Below are 26971 nucleotides of genomic sequence, written 5' to 3'. Positions count from 1 at the left end.
CGAGATGATGTCTTCGAGAATTGTACAGTGTTGCTCATTCAGAAATCCAAACTACCACTTTCAATGCCAGTTAACCCAATGTTGCATTTGTGCCACTCGATCCAAGTTCTCCCCTTTTCGACTCCAGAAGTCCTTTTACTGACGCTCTGAATTGGTCAAGAGACAAAATTCAACAAGATGGTAACTCTGGGGTAGTAATCAGATCTGAAAGGACTTTTTCCTTTCAAAGCAGCAGTGAGCTTTCTGCCAATGCATCACATATTTCACCTGACCTAATGGGATACTGGACTATGAGTTCTTGGAGGAGAACTTGGCTGGATAGCTTCCCGTGCTCTGAATTTGTTCATCGATGGTATCAACTTTGAGAATGAAACTGGCATTTCCTGTTTTCCAGTCAGACCAAGAGGGTGTTAAAAAGAAGTGAAGAGAGAAGGAAACTCAGCATGAACTGTAGCAAGGATGGGGAGATTAAAGTGCCAACATAAATAAATGGAGGACTGCAGAGTGCCAACTCAAATAGAGGAAAAGAGTGCCTGTATGAGCTGGGTGGGCAGGAACAGAGGGAGGAGGGAAGGGTGAGGGCAGATGTCGAGTGGCAGGGAGTGGCGAGGGCAAAGTGGGAGGGAGCGACAAGGGCAGGGGGTGCAGGGGAGAGCGGTGAGGGCAGTGTGAGGGAGTGGCGAGGGGGAGGGAGTGGAGAGTGCCTCCGTGTAAACAATTGAATGGCCAGATCCAGCGCAGTAGTCCATAATTTCATTACTTCAACATTAGGAGCAGGAGTAGACCATTCGGTCCCTCGAGCATCCTCTGCCATTCAGTAAAATCATAGCAGATCTTAGGCTCAACATTTCTTTTCTGCCTGATCCCAGTGTCCCTTGATTATCCACAAAAATGAGGAAAAATTCACCACAAATTTTGCCTCAATTTCCCTCATACAAGTTATGGAACATTTGGTATAACTGCAGTTTTATTTCAAATAGATTCCCAACCCCACAACACTTTGTGTAATTCTGTGTTGTAGACCTAAACTCAGGGCTGTTTTGTGTGGTGGCTTTTTATAAAGCCGTTGATCAGTTTTTGCTTATTTTTTTATTTTGGCAAGTCTAGAAAAGACCTATTCTTGGATGGAATGTAGGAGTGCTATTTGGCAATGAATCATTCTATATTAAGACCAAAAAAACTCCAAAAATCTTTCTTTCGTTAACACTGATGTGTCCAGCTTGATGAATACAAACCTCCACTCTCTCTCTGATCCAAACTGCAACTAAAGTGCATTAATCACAATGTAGTTTGTACATAACTAACACCCAGATATTTGCCTATTGCAGTAAAAATGACTTGATAAATGAGAACAACACTGATTAGATCCTACAGCAGCCAGCTTGTTGTATAAGCCGCTACTTTGGCATTCTTTTGCGTCTGTGTTCAACCACAAGATGTCAGACATTTTCCACGTAGTAAGATGCAAAACAATCAAAAAGGTATTTAAACCCTTGTTTGTTGTGTTTATCAATCTTCGCTTATCTTTTAGTATAGATAAACTTGTAGGAGTTACTGGTTATGTGACAGAACATATCGGCATATAATGGTGCTTTAAAAGCTTCATCAAGTTCATGTGAAAATGGCAAATACAGGAAAGGATATGCTGGCCCATCCATCCGGCCTGTCCCACCTACTTGTGATTTCTCTGTCTCTCATCGTCCCGAGCCACGCAGAGCTAGGTGGTCGCTTCATGAGAAAAGGTGAAAAACCAGATGATAAACCCAGGCCCATGAGAGAGAAAAGTTCCTGGGAAATTCCTCTCCAGCTCCTTTAGGTGGTTGAACTTTGAGCTGAGTCCAGAGTATCACGCTGACCCTGATTTGCGTTACACGGACCCATCTGTTGCACAGAATAATGTCGGCAACCAGACACTAGTCCAGTTCTCTTGTGAAGGAATGCATCAAATCAGCTTTCACTGCACAGGTTTGTGACCTTTTCAATGAGTGCACGATTCTTTAGGAAGAATAGAATCATTCATCATCCAACATAGTTCCCCCCACCTTGAAGAATGTGTGTGCCTGGTCACCTGATCCTTCCTAATCTCTTCAGTTTGAAATTATTGGTCTGCATAAACATAATCTAGTCCCATCATTATTTCTATAAACCTTGTTCAAATCTCCCCTGATCTGCTTTTCAAAGGTCCTCGAACCCAGTTCTTCAAGACTATCTGGGTAAGGAGTGTTTGAGCTCAGGAAGTGATGTTGTGTCAACAATGTGTTATTAAATTTTATCTGGTAATTTAATATCATGTTCTTGACAGTATAGCCTCACCAGCTTTGAGATTACCATGTATGGTGAGGTCACAGATTTTAGATTCCAACAGATTTTGATTTGTATCATGTTATTTCTCAGTATCTTTTTATTCCAGTCCTCCTTTGATACATGGAGCGGTACCAGAGAACAGGAAGGGAACTAGGGATGAACTCAGCAACCACAGACCAGTCAGTTTAACCTCGGTGGTATGAAAGCTTTTAGGAATAACTATCTGGGACAAAATTAATAATCTACGTTTATCCAAGTGACTAATTTAAAGAAAGCCAGTATGGGTCTGTTAAGGGCAAATTGTGTTTCACTAACTTGATTGAGTTTTTAAATGAAGTAACAAAGGGTAGAAGAGGGTAATGCATTTAATATGGTGTACATGGTCTTCCAAAAGGTGCGTGATAAAATATCACACAACAGACCTGTCAACAAAGTTAAACCCATGGAATAAAAGGGACAGAGCAACACGGTTGCAAAATTGGCCAAATGACAGGAAGCAGCGTAGCGGTGAATGGTTGATTTTTGCACAGGAGGAAAGTGGCAGTGATGCTTACCATGACGGTGTACTTCCAGTCAAGATACAAAACGGAAATCAGTGGTTAATTCTATACACAGAATTGTCGTTTAACTGGGCAGGTTTAGATTGCAAGTGTTCTGATCTTGTATGAAATGAAAATGGGCTTTCCAGAAAATGAATTGCAACTTTTACAATCACCGCACTGTAAATGGTTTAGAAAAGGTGGAAGAATGAGATGAGCATCTACTCCCTTATATAATTGCTGCTGTTTGAGATATCCCTCATACACTCTTCTAATTGAATAATCAGAATCAAAATAGAAAGAGGGGAGGGGTGGGAAGGAGGAATATGGAGTTCAGCTTCTGAACCTATGACACACTTGTTGTTTTGAAACCATTTAACGAATGACTACCTGCAAGTCAGTTCTGGGAGTGCTCCTGTACATGTGATCCTTAAAACAGCTGAATCATTGTGATGTGATAGACGATTGGGTTGAGATGAGGGGACAATTGAAAAATGGCTATGGGCAGTATGAATCAGAAACACTGAGCATCAGTCAGAACCAATTAACTTTAATTGGGTGCTTCAGATTGGGTAAGAACTCAAAGAGCGATAATAAAAGGAACAAAGCAAATGAGTGGATGGAATAGTTAGTGAGTTAAAATCAAATTAGATACAGAAAGAGAAAAATATTTTTAAAAAGTTGAATTTAAATAATCTCTAGGAACACATTAATTACCTGTGAAAGTGAAACTCTGCAGTTTGTTCTTTTCCTGGCCCTCCAAGGTTGAGTAGCAATGCCAGGACAATAAATCACAACCTTCACAGTGTCCTTATGGCATGAATTACTAGCTCTAAATGACTGCCATGAGATTAATTCCGATTGATTGTGCAAATCTGGCAATTTTGTCACATGTTGTAGGAGGCTCATGGCCAAATAGAGTCAAAGAGTCATAGAGGTCTACAGCACAGAAAAAGGCCCTTTGGCCCATTGAGCCTGCGCCAGTCAAACAAATACCTAACTATTCTAATCTCATTTTCCAGCACTCGGCCCATAGCCTTGTATACCCTGGCATCGCAAGTGCACATCCAAATACTTTTTAACTGTTATGAGGGTTTCTGCCTCTACCACCCTTTCAGGCAGCGAGTTCCAGATTCCCACCACCCTCTGGGTAAAAAATTCTTCCTCACATCCCCTCTAAACCTCCTGCCCCTTACCTTAAATCTATGCTCCTTAGTTATTGATCCCTCCACCAAAGGGAAAAGTTCCTTCCTGTCTACCCTATCTCTGCCCCTCATAATTTTATACACCTCAATTATGTCCCCCCCGTAATCTCCTCTGCTCCAGGGAAAATAACCCCAGTCTATCCAATCTCTCCTCATAACTAAAACTCTCCAGCCCAGACAACATCCTGGTAAATCTCCTCTGCACTCTCTCTAGTGCAATCACATCCCTCCTATAATGCGGATTCCAGAACTGCACACAATACCCTAGCTGTGGCCTAACCAGCATTTTATACAATTCCAGCATAACCTCCCTGCTCTCATATTCTATGCCTCGGCCAAAAAAAACAAGTATCCCATATGCCTTCTTACCCACCTTACCTATCTGTCCTGCTATCTTAAGGGACCGGTGGACATGCACATCAAGGTCCCTCTGATCCTCGGTACTTCCCAGGGTCCTACCATTCATCGTGTATTCCCGTGCCTTGTTTGTCCTGCCCAAGCGCATCACCTCACACTTATCCGGATTAAATTCCATTTGCCACTGATCAGCCCATCTGACCAGCCTGTCTATATCCTCCTGTAATCTAAGGCTATCCTCCTCACTATTTACCACCTCACCAATTTTCCTGTCATCCACGAACTTACTGATCAACCCTCCTACATTCAAGTCTAAATCATTTATATATACCACAAACAGTAAGGGGCCCAACACCAATCCCTGTGGAACCCCACTGGACACAGGCATCCAGTCACAAAAACACCCCTCGACCATCACCCTCTGATTCCTGCCACTCAGCCAATTCTGGATCCAATTTGCCAAATTGCCTTGGATCCCATGGGCTCTTCCTTCGTTATCAGTCTCCCATGTGGGACCTTATCAAAAGCCTTGCTGGAGTCCAAGTAGACTACATCAAATGCATTGCTCTCATCTACACATCTGGTCACCTCTTCGAAAAATTCAATCAAATTGGTCAGACATGATCTCGCTTTTAACAAAACCATGCTGATTGTCCTTGATTAATCCCTGCCTCTCCAAGTGTAGATTAATTCTGTCCCTCAGAATTGCTTTCAATAGTTTCCCCACCACTGAGGCCAGACTGACTGGTGTATAGTTCCCTGGTTTATCCCTTACTCCCTTGTTGAATAGTGATAACACGTTGGCTGTCCTCCAGTCCTCTGGCACCTCTCCTGTGGCCGGAGAGGTATTGAAAATTATTGCCAGCGCCCCTGCTATCTCCTCCCTTGCCTCACTCAACAGCTTGGGATACATTTCATCTGGGCCTGGAGATTTATCCACTTTTAAGCTTGCCTGACCACTTAGGACCACCTCCCTTTCTATGCTAATTTCTGCCTGATTTCCATACCCACATCATCCCCCTCACTTGTGAACACCGACACAAAGTATTCATTTAGAACCCTACCTACATCTTCCAGCTCCACACACAAATTACCACTATGGTCCTCAATGGGCCCTACTCTTTCCCTAGTTATCCTCTTACTCTTAATGTACATGTAAAATAACTTTGGATTTACCTTTATTTTATCTGCCAATGTTTTTTCATGCCCTTTTTTTTGCCCTCCTAATTTCCTTTTTAAGTTCCCCTGACACATTCTATACTCCTGTAGGGCTTCCGCTGTTTTGAACCCTCGGTATCTGCCATAAGCTTCCCTTTTTCTTTTTATCCAATCCTGTATATCCCTCGACATCCAGGGTTCCCTGGATTTGTTGGTCCCACCCTTTGTCTTTACTGTTATACGTTGGTCCTGTAGTCTCTCTAATTCCTTCTTGAATGAGTCCCACTCTGATGCAGATTTACCTAAAAATAGCTGCTCCCAGTCCACTCTGGCCAAACCATACCTGATCTTATTAAAATCAGCCTTCCCCCAGTTGAGAACTTTGATTTCTGGCCCATCCTTGTCCTTTTCCATAACAACCTTGAATCTAATGGAGTTATGATCACTTTCTGCAAAATGCTCCCCCACTGATACCTCTGCCACTTGCCCAGCTTCATTCCTTAAAATTGACATTACTGCCCCCTCTCCTGTAGGGACTTTGTACATACTGGCTCTAAAAGCTCTTCTGGATGCATTTTAAGAATTCCGCTCCCTCTAAACCTATCACACTATGACTAACCCAGTTAATGTTGGGGAAGTTGAAATCCCCCACTATTACTACCCTATTATTTTTACACTTCTCTGAAATTTGCCTACATATCTGCTCTTCTATTTCTCTCTGACTGTTTGGGGGTCCTATAGTACACTCCCAGCAATGTGACTGCTCCTTTTTTGTTTTTCATTTCTACATATGGCTTCATTTGAGGAGCCTTCTAAGATGTCATCCCTCCTTACTGCTGTAATTGATTCCTTGATCAATATTGCAATACCTCCTTCTCTGAAGACCCTATATCCTGGAATATTGAGCTGTCAATCCGGCCCCCCTTTCAACCATGTCTCTGTAACAGCAATGACATCATACTTCCATGTGTTAATTTGTGCCCTGAGCGCATCTGCCTTTTTCATCAGACTCCTTACATTAAAATAAATACCACCCAACCTTGCCAAGCTCCCTTGCACCTTAACTGGTCTATAATTTCTATGCCTTCCAGACTCACTTGCTCTCTCTTCTAATTTTGGCTGTGCATCTCCCCCTTGCTGAACCTCCTCTCAGGATCCCACCCCCCCCTGCCAAGTTGGTTTAAACCCTCCCCAACAGCACTAGCAAACCTCCCCGCAAGGATGTTGGTCCCATTCCGGTTCAGGTGCGACCCGTCCACCTTGTACAGGTTCCACCGCCCCCAGAAACGGCCCCAATGCCCCGGAGATCTAAATCTAAAACCCTCTCTCCTGCACCATCTCTTCAACCACTCATTCATCTAGGCTAACTTCCTATTTCTATACTCACTGGCGCGTGGCACCGGAAGTAATCCAGCGATTACTACCTTTTGAAGTCCTGTTTTTTAATCTGTTTCCTAGCTTCTTAAGTTCTGCTTGCAGGACCTCATCCCTCGTTCCACCTATGTTGTTGGTACCAATATGTACCACGATCTCTGTCTGTTTGCCCTCCCCCTTTAGAATACCCTGCAGCCGTTCAGTGCCAACCTTGACCCTGGCACCAGGGAGACAACATACCATCCTGGAGTCACGTCGACGGCTGCAGAAACGCCTGTCTGTTCCCCTTACTGTCGAGTCTCCTACCGCTATTGTTCTTCCCCCTTTTTTTTTATCCTCCCAATGCCACGAGCATGGCTGCACTCCCCAGAGGAACTGTCACTCTCACCATTTTCCAACACAGAGAAAAACGGTTCTCAAGCGAGATGCACCCTGGGGATTCCCTGACTACCCGCCTGACACCTTTCTTCTGATGGATCACCCATTTCCTCTCTCTTTGCACTTCCGGAAGTTGTGGGGAGGCTACGTCTAAAAACGTGCAATCCACGAAACTCAGCCTCACAGATGTACCTCAGTCCCTCCAGCTGCCACTCAGGCTGCAAAACCCGAAGCTGAAGTAGTTGCAGCTGGTGGCACTTCTTGCAGGTGTGGTCAGCCAGAGCATCTAGGACTTCTGTAAAAAATGTAACTTTTTTTTTTGGATGGTTAACGGGGGAGCAGTACACATCAACCAGCAATTTATGCAGAATCCAAACATTAGTATCTGACAACAGCTTGCATTTATACAGAGCCTTCAATGTGGGGAAACATCCGAAGGAGATTCATGGGAGGGTTATCAATGGGAAGGTATCAGGACAGGTGACTAAAAACTTGATCAAAGAGGTAGGTTTTAAGTAGCATCTTAACGGAGGAAAGGGAGGTTTAGAGGGCGAGTTCTAGAGCTTGGGGCCCAGGTAGCTGAAGGCAGGGCCTTCTTTGTTGGAGCGATTAAAACCGGAGATGCTCAAGAGGCCAGAATTGGAGGAGCACAGAGACCTCGGAGGGTTGTAGGGCCTCTGAGATTGGGGGTAGGAAGGAGTGAAGCCAGGGAGGGATTTGAAAACGAGGGTTAGAATTTTAAAATCAAGTTGTTGCTTGAACGGGAACCAATTTAGGCCAAGATGGATGAGGGCTTCAGTGGCAGATGAACCGAAGCAGAGGCACAGCTGGAAGATGCTACAGGAGTTGGATGTAAGCGATCTTGGTAATGGATATGTGTGGCTTCTCACAAATTGCTGTAATAAAACTGCAGCTACACCTACGCCGTTGGTGTCAACAGCAAGTTTAAATGGCTTAGCATAATTTGCTGCTGCTAAAACTGATGTGGTAGTCAGTACAGCTTTCAAGCTGTCAAAGGCACTTTGACTCTCCTTTGTGCATTCAAATTTCTTGCCTTTCTTTAACAAGCTTATCAGGGGAGCCACCACAGCGCTGAAATTCAGTACAAGCTTCCAAAAGAATCCAGCCGTGCCTACATTCTGCAAAATCACTCGTTTCATCTTAGGCACTGGAAAATCCGAGATGGACCTTATTTTTGTTTCTCTAGGTGCTGCTTGACCTTGTCCCACAGTGTGGACCAAATCAATTACTTTTGCTTTGGCAAATTCACCTACTACCAAGTTTATAACCAAATTGGCTTTTTGTAACTGATCAAAGATTTCACTCAAGTGTTATATATGTTCCTCCCAGATTTGGCTGAACACGACCAAATCATTAATAAATACCACATAGTTGCATAATCCTACGACAACCTTGCAATCTTTGAAAGGTTGCTTGTGCATCTTTTATTCTGAAAGGCATGACTTTATCAATTTGAAGTCCACCTGGGGTTACAAAAGCTGATATTTCTTTGGCTGTTTCGGTTAATGGAACTTGTCAATATCCCTTCAATAAATCAGTTTTTGTAACAAACATTGTCTGTCCAATCTTCTCAATACAGTCTTCTAATTGTGGAATTGGATAAGAATCTGCCTTTGTTACCGTGTTAACTTTGCGATTAATCTATACATAGTCGCTGCGACCCATCTGGTTTCTGTATCATTGCAATAAGTGAGCTCCAGCTACTGTGACTCAGTTCAATAATGTCATTTTCTATCATGAATTTGATCTTTTCCCTCACATGAGCTAACTTCTCTGGATTGAGTCTGTATAAGAATGTTGTTTTATGGGTAATGCATCCCAAAATTAACATCATATATGGCCAAAGATGTTTTCCCTGGCCTATTCACACAAATCAATTCAAGAGTTTGTAATAGCTTTTGTAAGTCACTTTGACAGTTTTCTGGCAGATAGCTTAGTATCACATCTAAATTTTTAAGCATCTCCACATTATCCAATCTGATTATTGGAGGGTCGACTTTAGAATTTTCGACTTCTGACTCATTCTTGGAGTTCTGATATTTTCATTTCCCTCCCTACATCTTTTACCGCTAAGTACACTCCTATCCTGACTATCTTCCTGTCATAATATTGCTTTTAACATAATGTGACACACTCGCTGACTTTTCTTCCTCTCTGGAGTACTCACTATGTAATGCACACCATTGAGCTTCTTTTCGATTTGATAAGGTCTAGTGAACCCCGCTTTTAAGGGCTCACCAGAGATGGGTAACAATACTAACGCCTTGTCTCCAGCGATGAAATTTTGAGCTTTGGCATTTTTATCTGCTCTAGCTTTCGCTGTTTGATGAGCGATTTTCAAGTGCTCCTTTGGCCAACTCACATTACTTGGTTAATCTTCCCTGGAAGTTTGACACATAAGTCAAAAGCATAATCCCTGAGCTTTGGCCTATACATTTTTTTTTTACTTTGAGGGGTCCCCTCACCTCGTGCCTTTTATCAATTCAGAAGGACTGAATCCTGTTGACTCATTTGTGGCACCCCTAACAGCAAACAGTAAAAATGGAATTCCTTTAATGCCATCTTTCTAATGCTCCTTGCGATTGTGGATGATAAACTGAAGAATTAAATTGTTTTATTCCCAAATTATTCATTTGTTTCTTTGAATATTTGTGTTATAAAAATTGAGCCTAGATCTGACTGTATCTCCTTGGGTAATCCATATCTTGTTTAAAAAAAATTGAACTAACTTTTCCACAGTCACTTTTGCTGTAATTTTCCCCAAAGGTACCATCTCAGGAAATCTTGTTGCAACACTCCATAATTGTTAAAAGATACTGGTTTAGGTAGGGGTCCTACACAACCTATTAAGACCCAGCAAAACTGTTCTTCAAAAGCTGGTATTGGAATTAAGGATGCAGATTTAATTGATGATTGGGGTTTCCCCACTACCTGCTATGTCTGGCAGAATTGAACCACATCTTTATACAATCCTGGCCAATAAAAATGTTTCAATATTTTAGCCTGTGTTTTCCTAATCCCTAAGTAAGCTGCCGTTGCAATTTCGTGAGCCGCTCGTACAATTTTGATACAATATCCAGATGGAGCTATCACCTGATGAGCTACTGCCCATCCCTCATCAGCTAGTATTTGAGGTGGCCTCCATTTTCTCATTAGTACTTTATCTTTTAAATAATAACGCTCGGGTATTGGTTCTGATTCAGCCTATGATTAGGCTGTTTGATACAGTTGTCTCAACTCAGGATTGGCCTGTTGCATTTCTACTAAAAAAAAAAATGGGTCAAACATGTCAGTCCCATTCTCTTCACCTTTCTCCATTTTGCTTAAGTTTTCGAAAATAGTGTCAGATAACTGAATTTCTAAGTCACCTCCCTTTTATACAGACTCTCCCTCTTCTTCCTGCCTAATTTTATGGGCCTGAAATCCAGTCACAACACAGGAAACAATCCAGGATGTTCTCCTTGTCGTATCTCAGTTTCTTTCACTTCCACTGGTTGTTCCAATTCCCTCGGTGAGGCTAATATTTTTTGAGCATCCAGGCCATTCCACAAAATAAAATCAATTCATTCTCTCTGGATTTGATGCATTACTTCAACTGCAACCTCTCCATTTACAAAATCACTCCTTAATCCAACCCTATGTAATGAGACCAGGTTATAACCTCTGCGGAGGTTATATTTTTCTGAAGAGACGTTTTGTCAAAGCTTTTTGTCTTGCATTCATCAGGACAATTCACAAGAATAGAATGTAAGGGAAAACAACAAATTTACACTACTGATTTGTTGGCAAGTGGATGCTGGTAGAGGTGTTGCCATTGGGAATGCACCAGTTGATGGTGGCTGACAGTTAACTGCCAATCATTGTTTGAAATTTAAACCAGGCAACTTGAATCTCATTGGTCAAGACATTGCCCTGCGGAATGAACCAGCGAATGGCTGTCACTTATTAGGTCATGTTGAAACAGGCTGATTGGGTATGGCATGTACCTTGCCCGTTGTGAACAACAGAAGGAACATGCTGTTTTTACAATCTGCCAGTCTTTGGGACATACGGCCTACATACCTAGCATCACATTGTCACTGAAATCCATATACCACATTACTCATTTGTGTGATAGGCAGAACGTCTTTTTGGCTTGATGGCAGCATTCTGTTAGTGATGAATACCACTTATGTTGCTACTGCATAGTGGCAGCGTGAAATAGTTAGCTTCACCTGTTGCTCAGGTTTTTGAGATACCTTGCCCTTCCAGGGTAATCTGAGGTAGACTGGACACTTTTCAGGGCTGACAGTGATTAGGCCTGTTCATGAGTTTGCGCAATATACAGCGCAGCCTAATCTGATTAGGGCAGCCATTATTCTGAAGGATGCCTTTGGTGCACCCTATTTCAGCATCAAGCTTGCGTGGTAAGCAAATGGCTCAGGCCCTATTTACAGTACAGAATGTACCCAAACAGCCTATGTTTGCAAAGCTCAAAGCAAGGTGTCCCAACATGTAATTCTGCGATTCCTCAGTTTGCTAAGAATTATGCCAACAACCAATTTAAGATTGTCAGTTGGGCTCCCAGTGTGGCACTTTTGTGTGTACTGGAAACTATATATATATTAATACACAGGGCCCTGTTCTTTGCAGACAGAAAGAACATGTACACACATTGTACTTGTTTCTAACAGTGTACACACATACTTCGAGGTGCAGGAATGTGGATCCTTAAATGTGGGAAGCACGTCCCTGTTGGGAACCATTAAAAAACTGTAAAAGTCATGGAGAAGGTGCCAAAGGAATTCACTTTGAAAAATTAAGAAGGCAAAATTTGGAGAAAATTCATTAGGGCAAAGAAGATTAAGAGTAGATTAACTGGAGTGATTTTGATTAAATAAAATGGATCAATCTTTAAAAAATGCAATCTCGGGTGTATAGAGAAAAGACAGGAGATGGAACTGAGAATTGTGATGGACTGAAGGACTAGCATCTCCTATGCTGTAAGATTCCGTGATTTACAGAAGCGCTTTCTTTCCAAGCAGAAATTCTTCAATTTGCTGCTGTTGTGTTCAGTTAACTTGATCTTCAATTATCTAATTTTAATTGAACATGACACCAAAAGACTTTAATCCTATGAGTAAACTAGTAGTTGGTGTTCAGAACCTTACGTTAATTAAAGATGACATGCTGTAAATTAATGCAATCCGTGTCCGTTTCACTACATTTTTCAGCATATTCCTTATAAAAGTAGCTTTCAGTGGCAAACGCTGAAGTAAATTAGTTAATTCAGTTTGCAATAAACATCAATTTAGAATAAACAGCCCACTTTTGGTGTTTTTTTTACTTGCTCTGGACATAAGGAAAGAAGGAAGCCGATTGGTCCCTCGAGCCTGTTTCTATTCAACATAATCAAGATTGATCTGTGACCTAATGCCACATACCTGCCTCTGCCCTGTACCCCTCAATACCTGACACAACAAAGATCTGTCAATTTCAGATTGAAATGGTTTAAGTGTGCATTTCTGCCTTGATGGGTGCCAAACTCTAAATTGGATGGGCATGGTTGATGCCAGACCCAGTACTCGATACTGTGCTGCTGTTAATTGTCACAAAAGTATAATAATTCTTATAATATTATTGTGATTTATTGTAAAAGTAGGTTAATAGTGGGGCTTGGATAGTTTGTGTGTGTGTGTGTGTGTGTGTGTGTGTGTGTGTGTGTGTGGGATTTAATTGAATTGGAAACAGCTGGTCCGGAGGTGTTGCCTCATCAAAAGGAAGCTGGGTTTGAAATGCTGAATATGTAAACATGGCTGAAATTTTAGAAGGCAAAGTGAGGAGAATTTGCATTTTTTGATAAATCAGGGGGATTTGAATTTCAAAGAGATGGTAGGATGTTACACCTAGCCAGAGAAGTTAGGCCAAGTAGTGTGTTTATTTTTCTCAAGGTAACTAATAATGTTAGAACCATGAGAAGATTTATATTATGAGAAAGGTAAAGTTCCAAAGACATATGGGAACAATGGACATTGCATTAAAAGGGCGAAACATATATAAAGGAGAAGAGACTATTTGTCAGAGAGGAAGGCGTTGCAAGATCTACCAGAAGTGTGAAAAGCCTCCAGTATTTGTGCATTAAGCTGCTGTCTACAGAAACCAAAGCTGGGAAAAGCCACTTTGAACTCTACTGTCCAGGGTATTGTGACAATTTGCCTGGATCTGCTTAAAATCTTTTTTTTTCCCCATTACCTTAATGGGTATAACTGGAAGCCAGATTTAATTAAGGGTTTTAGGAGTTGTTATAGTAATTTTAGACCTATGTGTGTGCTTGAAATCTTTTCTTTTGATAATAAATGTTTAATTTAGTTTTGTAAAAACTCAAGGCTTGGTGGACTTATACTCCAGAATTCAGGGCACACATCTCAAAATAAAATAAAAATTGCAAAATCATTTTGACTGCGTGATCAATTTTCCCTTATGGATTTGATCTGCCTAGTGCACATCATCTGCTGCACCATAACATTCATGTTGAACCTTGTCATGGTTCGCACATCAACATTGGATGTGGTGGCTGTAGACATGACTCTAAAGAGAACTAATTAGTAGTGGTGGGTGGAGTGGGTTAAATAATGCTCATACATTATTTTTTTCTTTTAAATGCATTTTTCCCTTGCCTTCCATTTATGAAGCTGCCCTGTGGACTGATTGACCAGTTTTACTTGTTGCAGCATGAAACTGCAGAGGGCTGGAGTCACATCCCATGTGAAATAATGTTATAACAAGACTCTACTAGTTACAATGGGGAGACTAGGGCTTGTTAGCATTTTTGATTTATCACTAAATTCTCTTACATCACTCCTTTCTTTGAAAAATAAAGTTGGAGAAATAATTAAGTGAGGCATGTTTAAGTTGTTATTTATGTGTCGAATTGAAATAGTTGAAAGGAAATATTTTTTCCACTGTGCTATGACTTTGTAAGTACAGGTGTTGTGTGTATTTCAGAACCAAAACAGGATGTTTTGGTCTAAATCACACATTCTTTTTTTAACCAAGTTGGAGCTGAGCCAAAGATTGCTGGAGCATTGAGGGAAAAATACCCCTAGGTAACATTGGGTTCACTTTGTGGCAACAAGAACTAAATGCTCTTCTAAATTTAGTGCATTGGAAAATCTTCGCATAACTGCTATAGGTTTCTACATCTGTGGCTGGATGAGGTGTTAGGTTATATATTCTATTTGCTGTTTCATAGCGACATCACACTGGGTGCGAACAATGAACATGTCCACTGCATCCTGGGTCATTTCTCATTCAATTCTGTTCACTGGATAATGTGACCCAAGTATCTTTGGCCTTTTCTTGTTACTGTAATACTTTACAAGTTTCCAGTGTACTATGTAGTTTTTCTGTTCATTTGCATAACTGATCTAAAAGTAAATTAAGCTGCAATATCTATCTCCATTGTTCTTCCTACTTTTCTTTTGGTGACTTGGTGCAGTGATTTACAGATCTGGATGAACTTAGCTGGATGAGAAACAATAAAGACTTGAACACTCATCCTTGTGGAATATGAAAACACCTTTGCTATTTTCTATCTAGTTACTAGTTCCATTCCATGTGCTATCCAAGAATCCTTTGGCTTTTTTTTTATTGAAAGGATATGGGCATCACTGGCTGGGCCAGCATTTATTGCCCATCCCTAATTGTCCTTGAGAAGGTGGTGGTGAGCTGCCTTCTTGAAACTCTGCAACCCATGTGGCATAGGTACACCCTCTGTGCTGTTAGGAAGGGAGTCCCAGGGTTTTGACCCAGCGACAGTGAAAGATAGCGATATAATTTTAAGTCAGGAAAGTGTGTGACTTGGAGGGGAATTTGCAGGTAATGATGTTCCCATGTATCTGCTGCCCTTATCCTTCTAGGTGGTAGAGGTTGTGGGTTTGGAAGGCGTTGTCGAAGGAGACTTGGTGAGTAGCTGTAGATGATACACACACTGCTAATCTTCAATCTTCAGTGCACACTAATCTTCAGTGTTTCACTGCTTTTCAGAATTCATTTAACAATTATAGAGAATGATATTACTGTTCACCTGAAAGAAATAAGGAAAATTTGGTGGGCTGGATTCAAGTTTTCTAGTTCCATGTTAGCTGTTTTTAGTTAATAAGTTACTGTCTGGTTTGAGCAGCACCTTCTCCAGTAAAGAAGAAAAGTACAGGTTTTAATGACCTTACAATCCACGTTGACCTTTATAATTTATTGCAGCAAAATCATTTAGTTGAAAGCTTATAAACCATTGCCTGTGAACAGGCAGTGTGTTGGCACCTTAAATGCTTCAAAATCACCTCAGTATATTGGTACAAGTGGAGGCTTTTCCACTTTTGAAAAGGAACCATTTTCCCCTGGGGAGGGGAGATATCTTTCCCAAATTCCTGCTTGGTCTCACCAGCAGTGTTGCAATGTCTGGGTGTGAAGGTGTACCTTCTATTTCCACAGCCAGACCCTGATTCAGCCTGGGATTCCAATCACATTGCAGTAAACTTGCTGCCTCGCAAAACTCTTATTACACCACCTAGGCATTTTATATATTGAATTTGTTTGAACTGTTTCTGGACATGTGCTTTCTGGAGCTCTGGGGAATTATTTTTGGATGGGGAGTGAAAGAAATTGGAAAACGATCTTGTCTGTTATCCAAACTTGTTTTTGCAAATTAAACTGAAACAAAGATTTTTTTTTTTTAAAAAGTAGTTATTGAAAAGATCACTTTGCACACAGCAGCCTGGATTTGTAACAGAGAGCAACGCACAATGCAGTCTTTCCACACATCCAATTAACAATTTAGTATCAGTGCTTTATTTTTAAAGGCTGTACACTTATTATTTTGAATGACCCTAGTTTTATTTTACTCACTAGGAGGACGCGATCACTTCATGGACCAAGTCCAGCAACAAAATTTGGACCAAAAGCTTGCATGCTACAGAATCCAAAGGCAGTAATGTAAGTAGTTTGTTTATACCAATCCCATTTTAACATTTGCAAGCATTTTAGTTTATTTTCCTATCAGTGACTGCACACTTTTCATGTACGTTTGCTTTCATTTTAACGTAAACTCTTTAGAGAAAACTTAACATTTTTCAAAAGTTTTCTTTACCCTGACAGTGAACTTTGGAAATGAATGTTCCAGATGTTAAAATCCGTGTTTTTCCTCAAAACGTTGCTGATGTTACCCTTGAATACAGTACAAACACAAACCATTTCGTTTTGCAACCTAGCCCATATAGAATAAAGATGTTACTGTTGTCATGAAGTTTGACAAAAATTATGTTCCAGTCCGTTCCTGTACGTGAACTCTGCTTGCTAACTAACTCTTTCATGATTTGCCAAGCTCAATATTATGGAAGTCTTTCATCTACAAAGGAGTACGTTTAACAAAATCTTGATATTTCTGACAGATCGATGATGTAACAGATTGATACCTTAAAGCCTTGTTTGCAAAATGGTTAAGAATCTGGGCAGAATTTTGCTGTCGGAGAGCAGGGGGCAGGGCCTGCTCATTGACGCGTAAAATGACACGGGCCTGCCAACCTGTCAATAGCCAATTGGGGCCATTGACAGGATCATTTATACAATTAAAGGACCTGCCCAAACAGCCATAAGGTCAGTGGGCAGGCCAGAAACCCCAGGGGGCAATAGATAAAACATGAAACCTCATCCACCGGCAGGATGAGGTTTCCTGCAGTGTTTCAAAATTTTTTCCAAATAGTTATTATGTAAATTATGAACATGTCCCATCTCATGTGACATTGTCACATGGGGGGGACATGTTAGGGAATTTTCTTTTTTCTATTTTTAATATTTTTCAACGTGGGAAGCGAAGGCCCTGAGGCTGCACTTAGCCTCAGGGAGATGTGGCTCTTTTGTGGTCATGTGTGAAAGAGCGCACTCTCGCTTTTGGGGAATCCCCCCCCCCCCACCTCCGCCCGCACAGGGAGCATATAGCGCTTCCCGCCGGATGTCACACTGGTTCGGCCTTAATTGGCCCGTCCACATAAAATGGCAGCAGGGCCTGTTTCTCCGGCGGGGATCAGCTCCCCGCCCACCGGAGATCGGGTCAGGCCCACCCACCCGACTGGCTGGAAATCCTACCCATTAACTACATGTGACCACACCTGAGAAGCTTTCTGTTCTGGGTGACTTAGAGGAGGGGGGCAGAGGATGAACTAAATGGAAAAAAAAACTGAACTGAACGAAATAAGAAAGAGCTCTTCAATCTGAAAGGAAGCTCCTCAGTGGTAACCATTTTGTAGAAGTGTATAAATACTTAACGGATATGACAGAGTGACAGGGCAGGATGAAGAAGTTAGGCCAGGCTTAAGAGGAATTTCTCTGTGAACAAAGGGTAATGGGCAGATGAAATAGGCTTTTAGGATCAATGGATGCAGCAAGAATCTGGAGCTGGAGAATGTAGAGTTACAGCTCTGGAAGGAAGAGCGTAAAGGGGCTGCATTCAAACCTGTCTTGTGATTGAGGTCTCTCTCTCTCTGTCTGTCTCTCTCTCTGTCTGTCTCTCTCTCTGTCTGTCTCTCTCTCTGTCTGTCTCTCTCTCTGTCTGTCTCTCTCTCTGTCTGTCTCTCTCTCTGTCTGTCTCTCTCTCTGTCTGTCTCTCTCTCTGTCTGTCTCTCTCTCCCTCTCTCTGCCGCTCCCTCCCTCTCTCTGCCGCTCCCTCTCGCTCTATCTGCCGCTCCCTCTCGCTCTCTCTGCCGCTCCCTCGCTCTCTCTGCCGCTCTCTCTCGCTCTCTCTGCCGCTCCCTCTCGCTCTCTCTGCCGCTCCCTCTCGCTCTCTCTGCCGCTCCCTCTCGCTCTCTCTGCCGCTCCCTCTCGCTCTCTCTGCCGCTCCCTCTCGCTCTCTCTGCCGCTCTCTCTCGCTCTCTCTGCCGCTCTCTCTCGCTCTCTCTGCCGCTCCCTCTCGCTCTCTCTGCCGCTCCCTCGCTCTCTCTGCCGCTCCCTCTCGCTCTCTCTGCCGCTCTCTCTCGCTCTCTCTGCCGCTCTCTCTCGCTCTCTCTGCCGCTCTCTCTGCCGCTCCCTCTCGCTCTCTCTGCCGCTCTCTCTCGCTCTCTCTGCCGCTCTCTCTCGCTCTCTCTGCCGCTCCCTCTCGCTCTCTCTGCCGCTCCCTCTCGCTCTCTCTGCCGCTCCCTCTCGCTCTCTCTGCCGCTCCCTCTCGCTCTCTCTGCCGCTCTCTCACTCTCTCTGCCGCTCCCTCTCCCTCTCTCTGCCGCTCTCTTTCTCTCTCTCTGCCGCTCCCTCTCGCTCTCTCTGCCGCTCTCTCTCGCTCTCTCTGCCGCTCTCTCGCTCTCTCTGCCGCTCTCTCTCGCTCTCTCTGCCGCTCCCTCGCTCTCTCTGCCGCTCCCTCTCGCTCTCTCTGCCGCTCTCTCTCGCTCTCTCTGCCGCTCCCTCGCTCTCTCTGCCGCTCTCTCGCTCTCGCTCTCTGCTCTCTCTGCCGCTCTCTCGCTCTCTCTGCCGCTCTCTCGCTCTCTCTGCCGCTCTCTCGCTCTCTCTGCCGCCTCCCATCGCTCTCTCTGCCGCTCCCTCTCGCTCTCTCTGCCGCTCTCTCTCGCTCTCTCTGCCGCTCTCTCTCGCTCTCTCTCGCCGCTGCCCTCTCGCTCTCTCTGCCGCTCCCTCCTCGCTCTCTCTGCCGCTCCCTCTCGCTCTCTCTGCCGCTCCCTCTCGCTCTCTCTGCCGCTCTCTCGCTCTCTCTGCCGCTCCCTCGCTCTCTCTGCCCACGCTCTCTCTCGCATCTGCTCTCTGCCGCTCCCTCTCGCTCCTCTGCCCGCTCTCTCTCGCTCTCTCTGCCGCTCTCTCTCGCTCTCTCTGCGCTCCCTCTCGCTCTCTCTGCCGCTCCCTCTCGCTCTCTCTGCCGCTCCCTCTCGCTCTCTCTGCCGCTCCCTCTCGCTCTCTCTGCCGCTCCCTCTCGCTCTCTCTGCGCTCTCTCTCGCTCTCTCTGCCGCTCCCTCTCGCTCTCTCTGCCGCTCTCTCTCGCTCTCTCTGCCGCTCTCTCTCGCTCTCTCTGCGCTCTCTCTCGCTCTCTCTGCCGATGCTCTCCAGCCGCTCTCTCGCTCTCTCTGCCGCTCTCTCTCGCTCTCTCTGCCGCTCCCCTTCTCGCTCTCTCTGCCGCTCCCCTCTCGCTCTCTCTGCCGCTCCCTCTCGCTCTCTCTGCGCTCTCTCGCTCTCTCTGCCTCTCTCTCGCCTCTCTCTGCCGCTCCTCGCTCTCTCGCTCTCTCTGCCGCTCTCTCTCGCTCTCTCTGCCGCTCTCTCTCGCTCTCTCTGCCGCTCCCTCTCGCTCTCTCTGCCGCTCCCTCTCGCTCTCTCTGCCGCTCTCTCTCGCTCTCTCTGCCGCTCCCTCTCGCTCTCTCTGCCGCTCTCTCGCTCTCTCTGCCGCTCTCTCGCTCTCTCTGCCGCTCTCTCTCGCTCTCTCTGCCGCTCCCTCGCTCTCTCTGCCGCTCCCTCTCGCTCTCTCTGCCGCTCTCTCTCGCTCTCTCTGCCGCTCCCTGCTACTCTCTGCCGCTCTCTCGCTCTCTCTGCCGCTCCCTCGCTCTCTCTGCCGCTCTTCTCGCTCTCTCCTTGCCGCTCTCTCGCTCTCTCTGCCGCTCCTCTCGCTCTCTCTGCCGCTCTCTCTCGCTCCTCTGCCTCTCACTCTCTCGCTCCACTCTGCCGCTCCCTCTCGCTCTCTCTGACGCTCTCTCCTCTCGCTCCCTCTGCCTCTCCCTCTCGCTCTCTCTGCCGCTCCCTCTCGCTCTCTCTGCCGCTCTCTCTCGCCTCTCTCTGCCGCTCTCTCTCGCTCTCTCTGCGCTCTCTCTCGCTCTCTCTGCCGCTCTCTCTCGCTCTCTCTGCCCGCTCCCTCGCTCTCTCTGCGCTCACTCTCGCTCTCTATGCCGCTCCCTCGCTCTCTCTGCCGCTCCTCTCGCTCTCTCTGCCGCTCCCTCTCGCTCTCTCTGCGCTCCTCTCTCGCTCTCTCTGCCGCTCTCTCTCGCTCTCTCTGCCGCTCTCTCGCTCTCTCTGCCGCTCCCTCTCGCTCTCTCTGCCGCTCTCTCTCGCTCTCTCTGCCGCTCTCTCTCGCTCTCTCTGCCGCTCCCTCTCGCTCTCTCTGCCGCTCTCTCTCTCTCTCTCTGCCGCTCTCTCTCTCTCTCTCTGCCGCTCTCTCTCTCTCTCTGCCGCTCTCTCTCTCTCTCTCTGCCGCTCTCTCTCTCTCTCTCTGCCGCTCTCTCTCTCTCTCTCTGCCGCCCTCTCTCTCTCTCTGCCGCTCTTTCACTCTCTCTGCCGCTCTCTCTCTCTCGCTGCCGCTCTCTCTCGCTCTCTCTGCCCCTCTCTCTCGCTCTCTCTGCCCCTCTCTCTCGCTCTCTCTGCCCCTCTCTCTCGCTCTCTCTGCCGATTCGGTTTTTTTTTTTTTTTTTTTGCTCCCTCTCGCTCTCTGCCGCTCCTCTCGCTCCTCTCTGCCGCTCCCTCTCGCTCTCCTCTGGCGCTCTCTCTCGCTCTCTCTGCCCCTCTCTCTCGCTCTCTCTGCCCCTCTCTCTCGCTCTCTCTGCCCCTCTCTCTCGCTCTCTCTGCCCCTCTCCTCGCTCTCTCTGCCGCTCTCTCTCGCTCTCTCTGACCGCTCTCTCTCGCTCTCTCTGCCGCTCTCTCTCGCTCTCTCTGCCGCTCCTCTCGCTCTCTCTGCCGCTCCCTCTCGCTCTCTCTGCCGCTCCTCTCTCGCTCTCTCTGCCGCTCTCTCGCTCTCTCTGCCGCTCTCTCTCGCTCTCATCTGCCGCTCTCTCCTCGCTCTCTCTGCCGCTCTCTCTCGCTTCTCTCTGCCGCCTCCCTCTCGCTCTCTCTGCCGCTCTCGCTCTGCGTCTCTCTCTCTCTGCCGCTCTCCTCTCGCTCTCTCTGCCGCTCTCCTCTCGCTCTCTCTGCGCTCTCCTCGCTCTCTCTGGCCGCTCCCTCGCTCTCTCTGCCGCTTCCCTCGCTCTCTCCTGCGCTCTCCTCGCTCTCTCTGCCGCTCCCTCGCTCTCTCTGCCGCTCCTCTCGCTCTCTCTGCCGCTCCCTCGCTCTCTCTGTCGTCCGCTCTCTCGCTCTCTCTGCCGCTCCCTCTCGCTCTCTCTGCCGCTCTCTCTCGCTCTCCTCTGCCTCTCCCTCGCTCTCTCTGCCGCTCCCTCTCGCTCTCTCAGCGCTCTCCTCTCGCTCTCTCTGCGCTCTCTCTCGCTCTCTCTGCCGCTCCCTCTCGCTCTCCTCTGCCGCTCTCTCTCGCTCTCTCTGCGCCGCTCCCTCTCGCTCTCTCTGCCGCTCTCCTATCTCTGCGCTCTCTCTGTCTCTCTGCCGCTCTCGCTCTCTGTCTCTGCCGCTCTCTGCCTCTGCCGCTCTCTCTCGCTCTCTCATGCCGCTCTCTCTCGCTCTCTCTGCCCTCCCTCTCTCTCTCTCTGCTGCTCTCTCTTTCTCTCTCTGCCGCTCTCTCACTCTCTCTGCCGCTCTCTCTCTCTCGCTCTGCCGCTCTCTCTCTCTCTGCCGCTCTCTCTCTCTCTCTCTGCCGCTCTCTCTCTCTCTCTGCCGCTCTCTCTCTCTCTCTCTGCCGCTCTCTCTCTCTCTCTGCCGCTCTCTCTCTCTCTCTCTGCCGCTCTCTCTCTCTCTCTGCCGCTCCCTCTCCCTCTCTCTGCCGCTCTCTTTCTCTCTCTCTGCTGCTCTCTTTCTCTCCCTCTGCCGCTCTCTTTCTCTCCCTCTGCCGCTCCCCTCTCGCTCTCTCTGCCTCTCTCTCTCGCTCTCTCTGCCGCTCTCTCTCGCTCTCTCTGGCCGCTCTCTCTGCCGCTCTCTCTGCCGCTCTCTCTGCGCTCTCTCGCTCTCTCTGCCGCCCCTCTCGCTCTCTCTGCCGCTCTCTCTCGCTCTCTCTGCCGCTCTCTCTCGCTCTCTCTGCCGCTCCCTCTCGCTCTCTCTGCCGCTCCCTCTCGCTCTCTCTGCCGCTCTCTCTCGCTCTCTCTGCCGCTCTCCTCTCGCTCTCTCTGCCGCTCTCTCTGCGCTCTCTCTGCCGCTCTCTCTCGCTCTCTCTGCCTCTCTCTCGCTCTCTCTGCCGCTCTCTCTCGCTCTCTCTGCCGCTCTCTCTCGCTCTCTCTGCCGCTCTCTCTCGCTCTCTCTGCCGCTCTCTCTCGCTCTCTCTGCCGCTCCCTCTCGCTCTCTCTGCCGCTCTCTCTCGCTGACGCTCTCTCTCGCTCTCTCTGCCGCTCTCTCTCTCTCTCTCTGTGCTGCTCTCTCACTCTCTCTGCCGCTCTCTCTCCTTCTCTGCCGCTCTCTCTCTCTCTCTCTGCCGCTCTCTCTCGCTCTCTCTGCCGCTCTCCTCTCGCTCTCTCTGCCGCTCTCTCTCGCTCTCTCTGCCGCTCTCTCTCGCTCTCTCTGCCGCTCCCTCTCTCTCTCTCTGCCGCCTCTCTCTCTCTGCCACTCTCTCTCCCTCTCTCTGCCGCTCTCTCTCCCTCTCTCTGCCGCTCTCTCTCTCTCTCTCTGCCGCTCTCCTCTCGCTCTCTTCTGCCGCTCCTCTCTCTCTCTGCGCTCCCTCGCTCTCTCTGCCGCTCCTCTCGCTCTCTCTGCCGCTCTCTCTCGCTCTCTCTGCCGCTCTCTCTCGCTCTCTCTGCCGCTCCCTCTCGCTCTCTCTGCCGCCTCCCTCTCGCTCTCTCTGCCGCTCTCTCACGCTCTCTCTGCCGCTCCCTCTCGCTCTCTTCTGCCGCTCTCTCTCGCTCTCTCTGGCCGCTCCCTCGGCTCTCTCTGCCGCTCTCTCTCGCTCTCTCGCCTCTCCGCTCGCTCTCTCTGCCGCTCTCTCTCGCTCTCTCTGCCGCTCTCACTCTCGCGCTCCTCTCCGCTCTCTCTGCCGCTCTCTCTCCGCTCTCTCTCTGCCGCTCTCTCTCGCTCTCTCTGCCGCTCTCTTCTCGCTCTCTCTGCCGCTCTCTCTCGCTCTCTCTGCCGCTCTCCTCTCGCTCTCTCTGCCGCTCTCCTCTCGCTCTCTCTGCCGCTCTCTCTCGCTCTCTCTGCCGCTCTCTCCTGCCTCTCTCTCTCGCTCTCCTCTGCCGCTCCCTCTCGCTCTCTCTGCCGCTCTCTCTCGCTCTCTCTGCCGCTCTCTCTCGCTCTCTCTGCCGCTCTCTCTCGCTCTCTCTGCCGCTCTCCTCTCGCTCTCTCTGCCGCTCTCTCTCGCTCTCTCTGCCGCTCCTCTCGCTCTCTCTGCCGCTCTCTCTCGCTCTCTCTGCCGCTCCCTCTCGCTCTCTCTGCCGCTCCCTCGCTCTCTCTCGCTCTCTCTGCCGCTCCCTCTCGCTCTCTCTGCCGCTCTCTCTCGCTCTCTCTGCCGCTCTCTCTCGCTCTCTCTGCCGCTCCCTCTCGCTCTCTCTGCCGCTCTCTCTCGCTCTCTCTGCCGCTCTCTCTCGCTCTCTCTGCCGCTCTCTCTCGCTCTCTCTGCCGCTCTCCCTCGCTCTCTCTGCCGCTCTCTCTCGCTCTCTCTGCCGCTCTCTCTCGCTCTCTCTGCCGCTCCCTCTCGCTCTCTCTGCCGCTCTCTCTCGCTCTCTCTGCCGCTCCCTCTCGCTCTCTCTGCCGCTCCCTCGCTCTCTCTGCCGCTCCCTCGCTCTCTCTGCCGCTCCCTCGCTCTCTCTGCCGCTCCCTCGCTCTCTCTGCCGCTCCCTCTCGCTCTCTCTGCCGCTCTCTCTCGCTCTCTCTGCCGCTCCCTCGCTCTCTCTGCCGCTCCCTCGCTCTCTCTGCCGCTCCCTCGCTCTCTCTGCCGCTCTCTCGCTCTCTCTGCCGCTCCCTCGCTCTCTCTGCCGCTCCCTCTCGCTCTCTCTGCCGCTCTCTCTCGCTCTCTCTGCCGCTCTCTCTCGCTCTCTCTGCCGCTCCCTCTCGCTCTCTCTGCCGCTCTCTCTCGCTCTCTCTGCCTCTCTCTCTCGCTCTCTCTGCCGCTCCCTCTCGCTCTCTCTGCCGCTCTCTCTCGCTCTCTCTGCCGCTCTCTCTCGCTCTCTCTGCCGCTCCCTCTCGCTCTCTCTGCCGCTCTCTCTCGCTCTCTCGCGCTCTCTCTCGCTTCTCCTCTGCCGCTCTCTCTCGCTCTCTCTGCCGCTCCTCTCGCGTCTCTCTGCCGCTCTCATCTCGCTCTCTCAGCCGCTCCTCTCGCTCTCTCTGCCGCTCTCTCTCGCTCTCTCTGCCGCTCTCTCTCGCTCTCTCTGCCGCTCTCTCTCGCTCTCTCTGCCGCTCTCTCGCTCTCTCTGCCGCTCTCTCGCTCTCTCTGCCGCTCCCTCGCTCTCTCTGCCGCTCCCTCGCTCTCTCTGCCGCTCTCTCTCGCTCTCTCTGCCGCTCTCTCTCGCTCTCTCTGCCCGCTCCCTCTCGCTCTCTCTGCGCTCCTGTCTCTCGCTCTCTCTGCTGCTCTCTCTGCCGCTCTCTCGCGCTCTCTCTGCCGCTCTCTCTCGCTCTCTCTGCCGCTCTCTCTCGCTCTCTCTGCCGCTCCCTCTCGCTCTCTCTGCCTCTCTCTCTCGCTCTCTCTGCCGCTCTCTCTCGCTCTCTCTGCCGCTCTCTCTCGCTCTCTCTGCCGCTCTCTCTCGCTCTCTCTGCCGCTCCCTCGCTCTCTCTGCCTCTCTCTCTCGCTCTCTCTGCCTCTCTCTCTCGCTCTCTCTGCCGCTCTCTCTCGCTCTCTCTGCCGCTCCCTCTCGCTCTCTCTGCCTCTCTCTCTCGCTCTCTCTGCCGCTCTCTCTGCCGCTCTCTCTGCCGCTCTCTCTGCCGCTCTCTCTGCCGCTCTCTCTGCCGCTCTCTCTCGCTCTCTCTGCCGCTCTCTCTCGCTCTCTCTGCCGCTCTCTCTCGCTCTCTCTGCCGCTCTCTCTCGCTCTCTCTGCCGCTCCCTCTCGCTCTCTCTGCCGCTCTCTCTCGCTCTCTCTGCCGCTCTCTCTCGCTCTCTCTGCCGCTCTCTCTCGCTCTCTCTGCCGCTCTCTCTCGCTCTCTCTGCCGCTCTCTCTCGCTCTCTCTGCCGCTCTCTCTCGCTCTCTCTGCCGCTCTCTCTCGCTCTCTCTGCCGTTCCCTCTCGCTCTCTCTGCCGTTCCCTCTCGCTCTCTCTGCCGCTCTCTCTCGCTCTCTCTGCCGCTCTCTCTCGCTCTCTCTGCCGCTCTCTCTCGCTCTCTCTGCCGCTCTCTCTCGCTCTCTCTGCCGCTCTCTCTCGCTCTCTCTGCCGCTCTCTCTCGCTCTCTCTGCCGCTCCCTCTCGCTCTCTCTGCCGCTCTCTCTCGCTCTCTCTGCCGCTCCCTCTCGCTCTCTCTGCCGCTCCCTCTCGCTCTCTCTGCCGCTCCCTCTCGCTCTCTCTGCCGCTCCCTCTCGCTCTCTCTGCCGCTCCCTCTCGCTCTCTCTGCCGCTCCCTCTCGCTCTCTCTGCCGCTCCCTCTCGCTCTCTCTGCCGCTCCCTCTCGCTCTCTCTGCCGCTCCCTCTCGCTCTCTCTGCCGCTCCCTCTCGCTCTCTCTGCCGCTCTCTCTCGCTCTCTCTGCCGCTCTCTCTCGCTCTCTCTGCCGCTCTCTCTCGCTCTCTCTGCCGCTCCCTCTCGCTCTCTCTGCCGCTCCCTCTCGCTCTCTCTGCCGCTCCCTCTCGCTCTCTCTGCCGCTCCCTCTCGCTCTCTCTGCCGCTCCCTCTCGCTCTCTCTGCCGCTCTCTCTCGCTCTCTCTGCCGCTCCCTCTCGCTCTCTCTGCCGCTCTCTCTCGCTCTCTCTGCCGCTCCCTCTCGCTCTCTCTGCCGCTCTCTCTCGCTCTCTCTGCCGCTCTCTCTCGCTCTCTCTGCCGCTCCCTCTCGCTCTCTCTGCCGCTCCCTCTCGCTCTCTCTGCCGCTCCCTCTCGCTCTCTCTGCCGCACTCTCTCGCTCTCTCTGCCGCTCTCTCTCGCTCTCTCTGCTGCTCTCTCTCGCTCTCTCTGCCGCTCTCTCTCGCTCGCTCTCTCTGACTCCTCTCTCGCTCTCTCTCTCTGACTGCTCTCTCGCTCTCTCTCTCTGACTGCTCTCTCGCTCTCTCTCTCTGACTCCTCTCTCGCTCTCTCTCTCTGACTCCTCTCTCGCTCTCTCTCTCTGACTCCTCTCTCGCTCTCTCTCTCTGACTCCTCTCTCGCTCTCTCTCTCTGACTCCTCTCTCGCTCTCTCTCTCTGACTCCTCTCTCGCTCTCTCTCTCTGACTCCTCTCTCGCTCTCTCTCTCTGACTCCTCTCTCGCTCTCTCTCTCTGACTCCTCTCTCGCTCTCTCTCTCTGACTCCTCTCTCGCTCTCTCTCTCTGACTCCTCTCTCGCTCTCTCTCTCTGACTCCTCTCTCGCTCTCTCTCTCTGACTCCTCTCTCGCTCTCTCTCTCTGACTCCTCTCTCGCTCTCTCTCTCTGACTCCTCTCTCGCTCTCTCTCTCTGACTCCTCTCTCGCTCTCTCTCTCTGACTCCTCTCTCGCTCTCTCTCTCTGACTCCTCTCTCGCTCTCTCTCTCTGACTCCTCTCTCGCTCTCTCTCTCTGACTCCTCTCTCGCTCTCTCTCTCTGACTCCTCTCTCGCTCTCTCTCTCTGACTCCTCTCTCGCTCTCTCTCTCTGACTCCTCTCTCGCTCTCTCTCTCTGACTCCTCTCTCGCTCTCTCTCTCTGACTCCTCTCTCGCTCTCTCTCTCTGACTCCTCTCTCGCT

The 26971-nt window shown here is 49.1% G+C and overlaps 1 protein-coding gene across 1 annotated transcript in view; it reads left to right on the top strand.

Moving 5' to 3' along the window:
* The window catches only part of LOC121288086 (NAD kinase-like), a 108082-nt gene that overhangs the window by 16862 nt on the left and 64249 nt on the right, over positions 1-26971 (top strand). Inside the window, exon 3 of the mRNA XM_041206393.1 lies at positions 16223-16306. Coding sequence (XP_041062327.1) covers positions 16223-16306 — 84 coding nt within the window. The remainder of the gene's footprint in view (positions 1-16222; positions 16307-26971) is intronic.

This window comes from Carcharodon carcharias, chromosome 15, assembly GCF_017639515.1.
Source record: "Carcharodon carcharias isolate sCarCar2 chromosome 15, sCarCar2.pri, whole genome shotgun sequence".
Lineage (NCBI taxonomy): Eukaryota > Metazoa > Chordata > Chondrichthyes > Lamniformes > Lamnidae > Carcharodon > Carcharodon carcharias.
This window is presented reverse-complemented; position numbering and strand designations above follow the sequence as displayed.